Consider the following 15988-nt stretch of genomic DNA (forward strand, 5'->3'; position numbering starts at 1 on the left):
TAAATACTAAATACTATTTTTTTTTACTAGTAGATTGTTTTTAGGAATGAGGACTTTACTCCATGTTCTTTTGATATTTTACTATACACTCAACCCTGCCAATTGCTCGGAAACTCTGTCAAACTCATCCAGGACGCTAATTAGTAAAAGCCAGGAAAACACCCTTTAGTAACAAATCTATTTGATATGACAAACCTGATCAACAATATCCTTGAGCTGAAGTACAGCGACTCCGACTAGACGGTCATCCCGAGCAAAGCAGTAGTCTTTGACACAGATGTGAAGCTCAAAATACTCCAGCTGCTCCTCATTTCCGATGATGCTAGAGAGGCAATCACACATTAAGCATACAATGGGAAACTTCTAAAATAATATGTACATAGTTATAAATATAAACAGGAAAGAAAGAGGTTGAAACACGACACAATATCTTTGTCAGGTAATAGGAATCAACGTACAGTGTAGGCAGCTCTTTGACTGAAAGAATGCATCATCTAGTAAAATTAATAAAGTTCTGATAAACGGATCATGAGCATTATATTGTAGCTTGCAATATCATGTATACTGTATAAGGCACTGAATATGTAAATATAAAATGTTAAGTATAGCGTTAAAGTAGTCTATATTTTTATTTTATCGTCCTAAAAAGTACATTAATTAATTGTAAGTATGTAATGTGATCTGTACTTCAGTTTTTAATTAACATTAAAAATTACTGTACCGGTACATAATAAATTATATTTCTTTGAATAATCTTTTTCTAATTGGATAGAGCTTGTAAAATGTCGTGTGTAGTGAAATAGTATCCAGGAAGTGTGGAAATACAGAGAAATTTTGTTGTTAGTACGTTATGGGGGGGGGGGAGAATGAGTCTATAGGGGCGCACGGGTATACTTGCATTGGGGCACAGACAGACTAGTTATGCCACTGGAAAGACATACAAACAGCACTAGACAAATGATTGTGACTTATTTGTTTATGTAGCTAAGGACAAAGGAGTAAGATACCCGATTATGTGAGTGACTACTGTCCAAACGAAATTGACCCAATAAAGAATGAGTCTACTGAATGGCTCTATCAGAGTTGTAAAACCTAGTAAATTGTTGCAAACAGCAAAACTTACAAGTGGAATGTCTCGTTGAACTTTGGTGACCAGTTGTTGTTCTTTGACTTGGTGGCTTGCTTGCGCTTCTTGTCAGCGAGATGGGGGCCAATCAGGTTGACCTCAACAAAAGGCCGGAACATTCCTGTTGCCAGCGGCCACTTCAGGTCATTGGCAGCCACAACTGCAACATAAAGGCAGAGTTTGAAACTATATTATTGATCAAGAGAGTCTTTAAAAAATCAAAGGTTTCAATGTTCATGTTCAAAGTTGTGTGCAAAAAAACCATGTATACTTTTTCAACAATACTGAATCAAGTTTTTTTGTTTGTCATTGTGCTACTAATTAAAGCCTTAAACTGCCTTATACACGAGTACAGTAAAAAGTGTGCAGCCAAAATATTTGCTTGGAAAGTGCCTTAATGAAGGGTTTCAATGGCTGACACTCCATTAAGCAAGTATAGTTGAGTCTGTAGGAAACAGTATAGGCCTACTGCTAACTGGGTTCACTGTCTAAGTTCCAACCAGATCTGTCTAAGACCATACCATAGGTGGAACATTCGGATTCAGTCTGGTGTACAGCTCATGGGTAGTTTAGTTAGCCTGTCTGAAACAACTCACTTAATAATCCTCGGGGTTCAAAGAGTGAAAACAAGAATTCCAAGTGACAACTCACCCTTCACGGTGACCTTGTGTTCGCCAGTGCCAGGGTGGGTGAAGAGGTCTACTTGTATTGACACTTCACCTACACTCTCCTCCGTACCTGCCAGATCAGCTGTACAACAAACAACATACAAACTTGCATCAGAAACATATCCAGGTTGAAACTTAGATAAACTTGCTAAATCATTATCAATCTTGTCTTGACCATGGTAAATAATAGTCTTGGGTGGTGCGTGTGTGTGTGTTTATATTTACTGGCTAAGTAGCTAGTAGACTTGTACAATTTTGATGATTACGTATCTGCATTTCCTTTTTTTCTTATATGATTTTCTATTTTGTTTCTGTGAATGCATTTTTGACGAGTCCTGGACTAATCCAAGTGTAAGTGTAAAAAAATATGTGAGTGAAAATTTTCAGGAAAAGCACTTTTAAAATTGTTTGTTCCGTTTTTTGAAACTTTTTTTATTTTTATTATTTCATTGACATTTGAAGTTTCATAAAATGTCCATGGTAACGCAATATCTTTGGTGATTTTTTATAAATAGAGCATCTTTGATGGAAAAACACAAAATTTTGTCTTGACCTTCACGGACATAAAACTGAATATTAAAAATAGTTAATATTATTTTTATAACTATGTTTTGCTATAAATTAATTTACTTTTATGGCCATTATACAATAAACAGCTCACTAAGCTTTTGGTATATTTGGTCTTTCTAGAAAAAAATATAAAAAATAAAAATTAAAAAAAAGCCAATAAAATCTTTTAAGTTTGTATAACTCCGAAAAAACTTACCTGAGACCCGAAAAATCATTATGTTTTTATAGAGGTGTGCTTCTTTTGTGTATAAAACATTGAAATATGATGATATTTTAATTTTTAAATTTTTATGATAGAAATCATCAACGTGATGGTCAGGGACAAGCGGTACGGTCGTGAATTGTCTGGAATAATCCAAATCTTTCCAAACAATCCTTCAGTTATACTGTTAGTTATAATAAAAATATGTGTTTCAATTGAACTAAACTGTTTAATTTGCAATGATATTTAAGTTATTGTCACGACCAAACACAGTATAATCCATAAGGCTGGATTGGTCGTGAAAAAACCCGCGATGGTCGTGAATCTTTTGTCGTGACATTACGTATTATTTGGCTCTGTTCTGGCGGTAGTCTTGCACCTCATGTTCGAGGATACAAAGTGGACTTCTAGGTTAATGTAGCAATTGAAATATCATATCAACAAAAATTAAAACCACGTCTACTTCATCAAATGACTACGTACGGTCATGGACACACCAAAATTACAAAAAAACACAAACTTGCCTTTATTAATCTTGTAACTACTTTTTTCAACACAAAACAACCGGCACAACAAACTTGACGTACACCTTGAACTAGTCTCTAAAACGAACTGACGCAATCGACGCCAGGCTTGCCACTGTCGTGCTCCAAAGTTGAAATTTTTTCCCAAATGGTCGTGACGCCTAATCGAGGGACAGACTTATTTTGTCATGGTAGTCAGTTTGCAATGACAATAAAATTATAATATGCTCCTTTTTTGTAAGTTTAATAACTATTGATGACATAAAAATATGGCTTTATATTTTTGGCATGAATAATTAGTCTAAAAACAGCGTGAAAGTTGGAAAATGTACCCTAGGGAAAATGTTGGAAAATGTCATGGTCGTGAATTTCGAGACTTTGAAAGAACCTCATTATATGAAAATGAAAGGTAGAATATGTGATGATTGCAGATGGTTATCTAAATTTTCTTTTGTGCTTTGATTTACTTTTTTAGATAATATATGCGTTTTTTGGTAGGCTAGTCCTGTACTACTCCTACTTTAGTCCAGTCATTTTAGAGAAAAAACCCCTCTACCTAGAAATAATTACCTAAGTGGTGAAAATTTGCACATGTGTAGTACTAGTACCCAGTAACAACAACATATCAAAAATCAACATTCGTGTATGTTGTGCTATGGCCGCCATCTTGGAAAATGGCAAAGTTAAAGAACACACAAAAATACACCTTTTACTCATTTACATATTTGCCCTATCTCTAACGGTTATTGAGATAAATTGACATTACACATACAATACCTATTTATAAAAAAAATGTAATACTTTTCTTTGTAGATTTATTTTATCACGAAACCCAACGAAAAGTACAAGTAATCCTTGGGGTGAGTTTTGCCACATAATATGTGTAGATACTGCCAGTCTGACTAATCTAAACATGGTTTCATTTTCAATAATTTAGGATTTAAAATTTAAAAATGGTAAAGAAAATCAATTTATGGACAAAATGTCAAAACTAAACAAATAATTGTAACAGTATTAACACCGTGTTTAGTAAAATGTTTCTGTCTGAAGGATAGAACATGTTTAAAAACAGACAAGGTTTATATGTGATAACAGATAAATTTAAAAGTTATTTACATAATTTACATAACATCACATACAAGCACAAACAGCAATCATGCTCATTCTTAAAAAAGTACTTACGTTTTAAAGGAGACACCTGTTAATTATAACAAAGTGATCGTAGATGTATGAAGGGTCTAAAGGAGAAAATATATATGTTGCAATAAGGAAATAGTAATTAGCAAAAACGTTGGCAAAAATTAAAATATGATGATAACTTTTGACACTTTAAGTAGTGGGATACAGTTTTTTCCAAGGACGCTAGGCACGAGCCTGGAATTTCATTTTCACATTACTTCAGGCTAGACCTTGGGGTTGGGGCATCACTCATTTAAAATCTATTGACGATTTGGTTGGATTTGAACCTGGAACATCACGGACCAAAGTCCCACGCTCTACCACTAGATATCCCAAGTGAGATCCAGTAGAAACAGTGTTAATGTGTCAAACAATCCACACAGTGATTATATAACATTGCTGAGATTCAGAAAACAATTTGTCCACACACAAAACAAGAGTTGTGCTAAGATTGTGAGTGTCCATCAATGTGTTGCAATAATGATAGAATTTGATTGCTAAGTATGCCACTGTCACTGTTATTAAGTTATAGAAATATGAAGACTTATAGATGATAGAAAGATGAAACAAAATATTTAAACAGAAAGTAATCAAATAAAACCCCTAAATATACTAATATAAGCACAAGAAATATTTTTAAGGGGTTTGAAAATAAAGAACTAAAATAATGGATGCCCATACCAAATACTAATTAATGTATGAATTAAATTTAAGGGGGGGGGGTCTCTGAGAACAAATCACAAAACCAGCAATGAACAACATTTCAATCGGTTTGTAATTTTTGGCCCACACACTAAGCACTTCATATCATGTAGAATTTTCATGAGTGACACTACTGTCCGCGAGAGTAAAGAAGTCCCCTGAGCTCCGGCGTATGCGTAGTTTAAAGGTGTTACGCTTGAACGTTTCGCGCGACAATTACTGTAGAGCCGTCTTGACGCTGCTCTGGTAGTTTTAAGGCTTAATTTTTGTATTTAATATCTGTATGATTTTTATAAATCTATGTCATAATATTTTTTTGCATACGGTAGTCATACAATGGAAGGAAACCAATTTTCTAGTGTTACTAAGGCAAATTAATAACCTTCCTACTTTATGATTTTTGTTTAGTTAAATGTAACAATACCAATAAAATGCAATACAATAAAATCACAACAATAAATTCAATAAATTCTTATGGTGAATGCATATTACCGGTACATAATATAAGTATTTGAGTACAGCAGTTTCAATAGCATACATCGCAATAAACAACGTATTATTAAAATTATTACCATAATCCTATTACCATAAACCTAAGCAAAAAATAAAGAAAACGAGCAAAAACCCTTAGTTTGACCCAATGTCTATGTCAATCACGCGGTTTGACGCGCTCATATCAGGTAACACGCCATTGACGTATACTTTGCCAACATTTCTGGAACGTTAAATTACTGTCCATCCAAGTTTCGTCCAGATAGAAATTTTCCTTTTTTGTCCCCGTAGCTCTCTTATCCCTTGCAAATACTTAAACCTCCAATTAACGATGTTAGGCCTTTCAATCAAACATTTTCTTTTACGACCAAATTTCTTCCACTTGAACCCCATATCTTTTAAGAGACGCCGAAGTGCCCATTCGCTCCATTTAAAATTAATTCTTTCTCTCAAAACAGGTAATAGGTTTTTACATGTAGGGACAATTTTTTTGTTCTTGTAAAAATTGCGTATTACATCTACAGTTACACGCCTATCAATGCTATCTATTTGTACTTTATGGTGGTCAGTCTTCTTGCGTTTTTTCCCGAGTGTACAGAGTTTTTCATCCGGAGTTTGTTTGCCGGCTTTTCTAATTCGTTTAATAGTTTTTTCTGGAACTTTACAATAGTTTGCGGCTCGTTCTGTTGCCTTTTCTATCGGCACTAATAAATTTTTGTCTTTACATTCGTTGTCACAACACTCCATCACTCGTCTAATTAAATCCCTCTCTCCACTATGTATAGTAGCACGATGTTTTCTTAAATCCATAGCTACAAGGACCGTCCAAAACAAAACGAACTCACTACGCGAACACACGAGACTGCAATGAATCAAATGACGTGACCACATGATGATAATCCACTTACCAAAACAAAGATATGAGTAATTATGTTTACAACAGTTGTTTACAGACAGACATCGAGGCGAGGCGCCCAGATGCTTAGCGCCTGCAAATAGTGCGCGATACCCTCCAAACATAGCTGCGTACCTCTCTGGCTCAAGGGACTTCTTTACTCTCGCAGACAGTAACTTTAAACCTCTGTCGTAAAAGTACAATAGCCACGCAGTTGTGCTGGTGGTAAAAACTGGTTTTGTACTTCATGTAGAGACTTTTTTACGCCAAGATGGCGACGATTGCCCTGTCCACTGCTACACTAGTACAACAGTTTGTCACTTTCTGCATAGCTACTGATGTGTTTTTTTACCGTATTATTATATACAATAAGTTACAATACCTAAGTTTTATAATTTTAATTATTATTTCAATTACATTGGATATGATCAAAACCCAACATTTCAAGTTTAAAAAACAAAAAAATTTAAAAAACAAATCCCAAATCTCCAGCTCTGAAACTTAAACACAACACTAACTTACTTGCCTGATGAAGGTAACAAAAATACAGGTATAGTTATTTGTGTAACTAGTGGGCAAAGTGGCACTTTGCTGCACACGAGAGCAATGTTTATGAATGATCTCGAGTGCAGCAAAGGCCTTTTGCACTCGTGTTACACATTGTATTTTTCCTACAGTCACTATATAAAGCGTACAAATAATTAGTCTTTCAAACACTATACAACACGTTTTTAGGTTCAGCTGGCAACACAAATAGGTGCCCTAGAGAAAGTAGTCACCGGTCCGTATCACTCCGCTATTTTTTCCTCAGCAAGCAATGTGCTCCGCGACTTAAGAAAATAGTTCGGTATGTTTTTGTAATTTGAAGTGGTTTCCGCGCCTAAAAAAATGCTTTAAAGGTATTTTCTTGTTTATTAAGATCGTAGGAATGTTTTAAAAACGTTTAAAAGAAAAGTACAGAAAGTTCAGAAATACCGAAACTATAAACACGAAATGACGGGTTAAATTGTAGTTATAATAGTCAATCAGCTGCTCATAGTATAATTATCTTTAAGTATTGCCAACCTATATCCAAGCCTACACGGATTACGTGCATAATAGAACCACGCTGTTTTGTGTTGTTTCGTTGGAATCCTGATGTGCGCCAAAGTATAAACCGTACGACAAAGTATAAATATGCAGCAATTAGCAGCTTTCTGTACTATAAACAGTAGAAGGAAGCCAACTTTGTCGGGTGACTGTAGGGAAATAATAAAGTGTATACAAACTGAAAGAAATTGACTCCTGACCCTGACATAATTACAATAACATAGCTAATACATTATAAGCCTAAAAAAAAAAAATAAAAAAAAAAATAAAAATTAACACTGAAATAAATTTAAATCCTGAACCTCACATATTAACACAAAAATCTGATCAATATAATTTGAAATTTCAAAACAAAAGTTCTGGTGTTTTTTCAAGATTTGAGATATAATTTTGACGAATCTAAAAAAAAAAAATACTTGAACAATTACAAACTGCTGAAATGTTAAATAAAACACCACGTCTCCGCTGACCTGATGGCCTTATAATTTCCAACAATGGGTTTATAACTAACCCAATACCTATACCTGTAGTCAATACCTTTGTTTATGCCAATGGATCTCAGGAGAAACTAAGGTTCAGTTATAGGTGATTTGCTACTGGTTAAAAACAAAGATTATTCATGGGAAATTGTTTACTAGGTATTTAAAACTAACGCTAAAGGTACTACTCAAAAAGTTAATCTCCAGCACTAAAGGCAATTCAATACTTAAGCTTACTAATGTAATATTTTTAAACAAAATGGTGATTTGAATGCAGATTTAAGTTAAAATACCACAGCTCTTAAACCATTCAACCCTAACGATGTGAGTGTGAGTGACAATGAGAGAATGTGAGTGAGAGTTGTAAGTGCTGAGTGACTTGTGATAGCGAGCAGCAAGACGGGATTGGCTTCGTAAGCTACCTTGCTGCAGAGTCGATTCTCGCCGTTTCTTGGCTCTAAGCGGCTCCTCCAAGCTGTCCATTCCCGCGTCGTTCTCATCTCTCTCACTCGAGAGCGACCGCTGGGCCGCAAACAGCGTCTTTTTGTTGTTTAGCGGAACTTTAGACGTACGGTAAGCAACAGAGAAAGCCACAGAAACGGAAAAGAAGATACAGAAAAGTTAGAAAAGAGAGACAGCCATACAGAATTACAGACATACATGGATGTGTGTGTATACATTTACGAGGCATTAATTTATGTTTTGAATCATTAAGTATTTCAAAGGGACAAGAAGTTTGTTCAACTGAGAAATGTTGAAGTTTAGTAATAGTGTTTATTATATAAAAAAAACTTTTGGTTTTCATGTTTAAGTTTCATTAATCAACATTTGATGGCATTGTATAATGTCTGCAGGATTTTATATTTTTGAAATAAGCTCAACACTAAAAATTATGATCAGATTGATAAACTAGAATGACGGAAATAGTTTTTCCAAATTATGATACACAATGGACATTTTTGTGGTAGGCCTACCTTGAATTATTTTATTAACATAGTCTCGAAATAACATATCATGCACCAACATATGACACTTAACAACTTTACACACCAAAGACTCGTTTTGCAATACACTATAATACACACAAATACAATAAACCTTCGTAAAAGAGCATCTGAGATCCTTAGTTCCAAATAAAGAATTTAAAACCTGTGTTGTTGTTGATAAATTGTATTTATACATTTATTGTTAAACTGATAAAATAAAAATAAATTAAACTTGTACTGAACATTATGACTTCAATTACTTTAAATAAATATAAGTGATTTGCTCTTTTGTTTTCATTTGTTCAAATAGTTTAGAACTTTAATATCTAGAGTGAAGAATCAAGAAATGAAAAATGAGGCAAGTAGGCCTAGGCATTTAAGTTTTTAAATTATATAGATACAAAAGTCAAGATTGAGGATAAAAGTCATGTGTCACCTGTTTACCAAGATGAAGAGTGACACAGATCTAAATAAAAGAGAAACACAAACAACCAACAAACAATCCCAAGAAGAACCATCACCTTGAAAGGAAAGTTTACCTTCATTTGTCTGCGAGGTAACAAATGTTTTGATGAGTGTGTCCGTTGTCTGTGTGTAAAGCGAGAGGGCGTACCGCAGAGACTGCAGTTCCGGACTCTTCTCCAAAAACGTCTTCTTCAGTCCATTACCACCGGCATGGAAGTATTGCTTGATGGTATCCAAGGCGACGTCCAAAACAGCACACTGCTTTGGCGATAGGTTCTTCTCTACCTCCTAAACATTTGAAAAGTAGTTGTAGATCTTGAAAGGTGAAATATTTTTGAAGCCATTATCTTTTGGAAAGTACTTATGGTTTCATGAAGTTAAAGATAGAGATAGAGAGTGAACTTTTCAAAAATTAGATGGGTGGTATTTTATTTTAATTAATTTCAAGGTATGATTATCATTGGACGATATTAATAACCATGTAATGACCTTGGATGTTTTGGCATATTGACAAAAACTCCTTGCAAAGTTTTTGTGTAACAAACATGATAACACTTTGATCAAAATAGGATTAGTGGAGCTTATACCGTAGATCAAACATAATTATTCCTCATGGATTAATAACTTTTTTTAATTAACTGAAAACAATTTTAGTACAGCTTTCTGTCTTATTTATGCATATGGTGTTTGTTGTTTTAAATTTGTTTCTTGTTAATTAGCCAACTACAAAATTATTTTAATATACCAATAATAGATTTGTAAATCCTTAGCTTGTCTTTTTGTAGTATAAACAACACTCTAATCAATACTCTTGTTATATTTTCAATCAGAGCAAGTGAACTTATATAGACCTAGAGATATAATTTGATATAAATCTTGATACCATGACTCCACTGAGCGCATTCTTGACGTCCTGTTTGCCAGCCATATTCTTGATCAGTCTCGACATGTCCTCCATTTTGGCGTTGGCAGCGAGATTCTTTGCGTTGTCTGTTAGATTCTTCAGAATCATCTATCAGGAAAAATAACGTATTTAAAAACTGTATCAACACAATACAAAAGTAAACAAAATTAGTGATCACTTGAATTGTCTTGACTTGTTGTGAAATTCAATAACAGTTCACATAATCAGATAAACTTTTATTATTAAGTTGGTAAAGTTGAATATCAAAGTCTTGAGATAGCTTTTGTTAAACATGTTTTTATGGTATGGGCAAAATGGGGGAATTAATTGTAACTATAGTTTTTAGAGTGACATTTGTAGGATTTAATTTGATGGTGGTGTTTATGTTTAAATTCTTTCAATACAGTAATCATTTACAGGATCACCTTAGTTTTGAAGATATCACAATCTATTTGAAAAAAAAAAAAATGGTTTTGGCATAATGGAAAATCTTAAAATTGATACAACTTACGCTCTTGTCGGTCATGGGAGGCAGTACGACAGCTTTCTCTAGAATCCTCATCACAATCTTCCACAACTCCTTGAGCAATCTCTTGAGCACCGTTTTCTCACAGGATTGAGCGTATAACGATAATGAGCCTGTTTAATCATATAACAACATGATTAAAATTTGATCAGTCATCCGTTACATGTCAAGATTGAGTTGTTCTTTTACATACAAAAGTACCCATATAAGAATGTTCTGCGTAATTAGACTTTTGAATGGCGGTGTTTTTTGGTAAATGTTCTTTATATCGGGTTTTAAATGAGCGTCTAGTTTGGCCGATGTAAAATTTGGGGCAATCTGTGCAGGTTATCTTATAAATCCCAGCTGAATTGAACTTATCCGTATTGGAGAGTCCATTGGATAGTAACTAAACTACATATTTTATCTGTGGTTCTGTATGCTACTCTCTCTTTTCTTCAAAATGTTGGCAAACTTGTTGCTTAGGTGGTTTCCGTAGGTGACTATATTACTTTAGTTTAATAACAATTATAGAGACAAAGGACAGAATATAAGTAGGCTTACCTTAAAAATTGTAGGCATCCCACTTAACTAAAGTAACACAAAAGAAAACACAAAGGACAATTGTAACTTTAAGTTAAGCCTGCTTATCCTGTCATTTGTCTCCATAATTCTCAGGCAATAAGCCCTTTCCAATTAAACCTTTTATAGTATATTCCTGGTTTATCAACTGGTTTATTCCAGGTTCCTCATAACTCCACTAATAATAAAAAAAAACCTAATAAGACTTTTGAAAAAATACTCTTTTATTGCAAGTAGTAAACATCAAAAATATTTGTTAATTTAGTTTTGCTCCTATATTGTAGTAGTCAGTAGGAGAGTTACCGTCCAGGAGATCCATAAGTGGGCGCAAGACTTCGTCAGCCTCTTGCGCGACGGCGTTGCGCTGCGCAGGTGCATTCAACGTCACCTGACCTCCGCCCTTGATGGCCAGCAACAGATCTCCCAACTCCTTGACACTCTGCGTGATTCGAGGCTCAAGACTGCAACAAACACAAGTCATAGTAGTCTTGACAGGAAACAATAATAAAAACCAGGGTCATTATACAAGCTTGTGAATTACTATTGTGTGAATTCATAAAAAATAATTTAAATCAGTTTGGATCTTAAATGTTCGCATGCATGAATTTTTAACCATGTTTGTTAATTGTTGATGAAATTTGATCATGCTGATGATGTTTGAACTATAGTCTAACATATTGTTACGGGAAATAAGATGCTACTAGCTTTGACTATTGATACAACTATCAATCAATCAATCAATCAAATCATTCTTTATTCATTATACATAAAATAACATGTATTGAATAGAGTCAAATAGGCTATAAATACATATAACTACATATTACAAAGTGCTTAAATTAAAATATACTATTAAGATAAGTGAAGAATTTGTAATTGAATATATTAAAAATATAACACTATTGCAATCACAATAACATTAGCAGTTATTAAAATAAAAAACATATACCCATTTTCCGGGCTTAAGTAAAAATATACACAGAAAAGAAAAAGCATTACTAATCATTGTGAAAATTTAAATTGTTCCCCTAATTTTGCTATGGAGTTCAAATTATGTAAGCTACTAATTTTTATTGTTTAAAAATTCTTCTATGGAATAAAATGAAAATTTAATTAAAAAGTCTTTTAGTGTTCTTTTAAATTTATTCAAATTGTCTTCCGTCTTTATATAAGCCGGCAGGTGTTGCAAAAAAATCAAACCTGAATAATAAGTTTTCTTTTTGAAAAATTCCAATTTATGTCGGGGTAGGTTAATTTTAAACCTAGTGTTATAGTCACCAGTATTGCTTGAAGTGGATGACAATTGAATTTGTTTTGCATAGACAGATGCTTCATATATATACAGACTATACACCGTTAGGATTTGTAATTCCTTAAAATATCTCTTAGCTGATTGTTTTCTTTGCAGTTTCATCATTAGACGAATAGCTCTCTTTTGTTTGATAAGGATAGAATCCAAATTGGTCTTTGATGTTGCTCCATAAATAGATATTCCATAAGCTATGTGACTATGCAGTAATGAAAAGTATATTATCCTCAAAGTGTCTATGCTGCAGATCTGAGACATCTGTCTCAAAGCACATACACCAGAAGTCAATTTTTTAACAACATGTTTAACGTGATTGTCCCATGTAAGATTTTTGTCGATAATTAAACCAAGAAATTTAGTCTGTTCAACTTGGTCTATCTTGTCATTGTTTATACAAATTTTTGCTTCAAATTTTGTTGTTGATTGTTTGGTTGAAAAATATATGAAGTTTGATTTATTTGCATTTATAAGAAGATTTTTTTCTTTTAAAAATTCATGAGTTACTTGAAGATTTTTTGAAGAAGATGTTTCAATTTCAGAATTAGAATTTCCATTTAGCAGGATATTAGAATCATCAGCATACAGACACATGGATCCGTCACTCCCAGGAATAGTCCCAGGCAAACCTCTAATATAACAAAGAAATAGTAGAGGGCCCAGGATCGATCCCTGGGGGACTCCATATCGTAGTGTCTGATGCTGTGATTGAATTTTTTCAATGTAGTTTATTTTATAATGTTCTATGATGTCATCCACTTCAACAAACTGGTGTCTATTTTTAATGTAGGATTCAAACCATTTAAGTTCTTTACCACGGACTCCAAGTTCATTTAAAACGTTAATTAATTTATTGTGCGACACACTGTCAAAGGCTTTACTGAGGTCTAAGAATATTCCTACCACCTTTTTCCCTTTATCAATTGCATTTATTATAGACTCTATAAATTCTATACCAGCTGTTACTGTGGATTTTCCTTTTCGAAAGCCATGTTGCTCTTTGTCCAGTAACTGATTGATTTCAAGATATCTAGACAGCTGAATATAAACTATACGCTCATAAATTTTGGAAAAGGCAGGTAAAATTGAAATGGGACGATAGCATGATGGATCTTTAGGATTAACTTTTTTAAATATGGGAATAACTTTAGCCAACTTTAATTTGGATGGAAATATGCCTGAAATGAGAGAGGAGTTTATTAAATGTGTTAATGGTTTTGATATGAAAAGTAGTGATTTTTTAATTAGAGTAATTGGTATTTCATCATGCCCAGAAGAAATTTTATTTTCAAATGACAGCACGACTTTTTAAAGATGGTCTTCTGTTATTGTTTCAAATTTAAAAACGTTTGTCATGGCAGTCACTTTTTTTTGGGTGAAAATGTTGTGATTTGATGTTGAATCAATGTTTGGCAAAATAAGCTTTTCAACAGCAGTTGTAAAGAAATTGTTGAAAACATTACTCACAGCAACAGGATCTGATATTTGGTTATCATTTTGAACTAAGATTATTTTGGAGGGGACAGTTTGTTTTGATTTTAGTGAAATCTCATTTTTTATTATATTCCATGTAGTCTTTGTTATGTTCCTAGATTTTCTAAATTTATTTTGGTAAAATTTTTGTTTAGCACTGTTTATGGATTCCTTTAACTCTTTTTTCTTTACTTTTATTGTTTTATATAACAGTGAATTCCTTTTTGCTCTAGTATATGTTACTAGTTCATGGATTTCACTTTTTTTCCTTATTATTTCATTTGAATTCCATTTACATATATTTGATACTTTTTCTACACACATCATTTTGGGGAAATTAGTGTTAAAAATGTGACTGAAAGTAGACATAAAGACATTAAATTTTGCATCCACCGAAGATTGATAAACATCATACCAGTGTTCATTACTTAAGTCCCTAAGGAACATTTTAAAATTATTTTCAGTATACTTTCTGCATAACCTCTTCATTACCTTTTTGTTTGTACTGTTAACATTTTGTATTTCAAGCAATTGAGCATCATGATCAGATACATGAGTAATAACGCCTGAGACATTTAATTTTGTTTCAAAAATGCTGGTAATGAAGTTATCAATTGCAGTAGCTGATTTATCAGTAATCCTAGTTGGAAAGTCAACCCTATAAGACATGTTATATATATTTATGATATTTAAAAATTGATGGTACACATTATCATGATTTAAAACATTAATATTTATATCACCTGCTAATATGATGTTCTTGAACCTTTTTGTTAATAAATCTAGAGTAATATCCAGTTTTGCTAAGAAAGGTTGGATATATTTATATTCAGGAGTTCTATATAACCCTAACAATATAAACGACATACCATCTAGTATGATTTCAGTCATACAGCACTCAAATTCTTTCTCCAAAATAAGTTTTTGAATTCCTTTAATATGTACTGTTTTAAAATTTACATAGTTACTAGTAAGTATTAGAACACCACCCCCAGTGGTTGAAGATCTGGTCCAATAGGATGCTATTTTATAATTTTTCAGTTTAAAATGAAACAAATCTGTCTCTTTCATGTTAATTTCTGTTAGAACAACAATATCTGGCTTAATTTCATCCAAGTTTACTTCCAAAATGCCTATACGGGTTGATAAATTTTGAATATTTTGATGAAGAATTAGAAAGTTTTGAGTGCTGTTTACAGAATGTGTTAATTGGTTGCTAGATCTTGGCCTATTTTTTTTAAAAAAGTGGTTACATTATGACATGATGTATTAATAGAATCACAGGTTAGGGGTAGGGAATTCAAGACAGGAGTGAACAATTGGCAATTTAAAGGTACTTCATTCACTGCACCAACACTATCACAACCCCTGACAGACAGCCCCCCATCACATGACACAGGCGCTGGTGACTCCTCCACAGGCTGGGTCATTTTTTCATTTTCCTTGGGCCAAAAGAAGCAGCTACTTGATCCTGGTGATCTCAAGTCTGAAGTAGAGGTTCTACAAGCTGAAGGGGTTGACACGTCATCGTTTAATGGGCTACTTAAGGATGTTTCCATAGCAGATGAGTGTTCCATGGATTCCTCTACAATTTTAGTCCTATTAACTGAAGCCAATTGAAGTTCTTGATTAACTGGTGAAGACTCCTGCTCATGATGATGATCAATAACTTGCTGTAAGCGTTTGATGAAGTATTGGTAGGGAACACCATTGTGTAATGGGCGGTTCGAGTGTTGATGGTAGCAGATTATTTGCACAGATGCTTTGGTTGCCTCTTGAAATTGAACCAGATTCCTGATGAAGTGATCTGGCCACACCTGATCCCTCACACAACCCATTGC

The 15988-nt window shown here is 33.5% G+C and overlaps 1 protein-coding gene across 1 annotated transcript in view; it reads right to left on the reverse strand.

Annotated features, from left to right (window-relative positions):
- The window catches only part of LOC129002885 (protein unc-13 homolog B-like), a 108399-nt gene that overhangs the window by 6287 nt on the left and 86124 nt on the right, over positions 1–15988 (reverse strand). The window contains exons 20-26 of the mRNA XM_054430996.1: positions 11672–11829; positions 10793–10920; positions 10261–10389; positions 9452–9665; positions 1778–1876; positions 1124–1286; positions 196–322 (exon numbers count right to left, since the gene is read on the reverse strand). Of these exons, the coding sequence (XP_054286971.1) occupies positions 196–322; positions 1124–1286; positions 1778–1876; positions 9452–9665; positions 10261–10389; positions 10793–10920; positions 11672–11829 (1018 nt within the window). The remainder of the gene's footprint in view (positions 1–195; positions 323–1123; positions 1287–1777; positions 1877–9451; positions 9666–10260; positions 10390–10792; positions 10921–11671; positions 11830–15988) is intronic.

Source organism: Macrosteles quadrilineatus, unplaced genomic scaffold (assembly GCF_028750875.1).
Source record: "Macrosteles quadrilineatus isolate MER2022 unplaced genomic scaffold, UCM_ALF_1.0 Scaffold_9__3_contigs__length_116548681, whole genome shotgun sequence".
NCBI lineage: Eukaryota > Metazoa > Arthropoda > Insecta > Hemiptera > Cicadellidae > Macrosteles > Macrosteles quadrilineatus.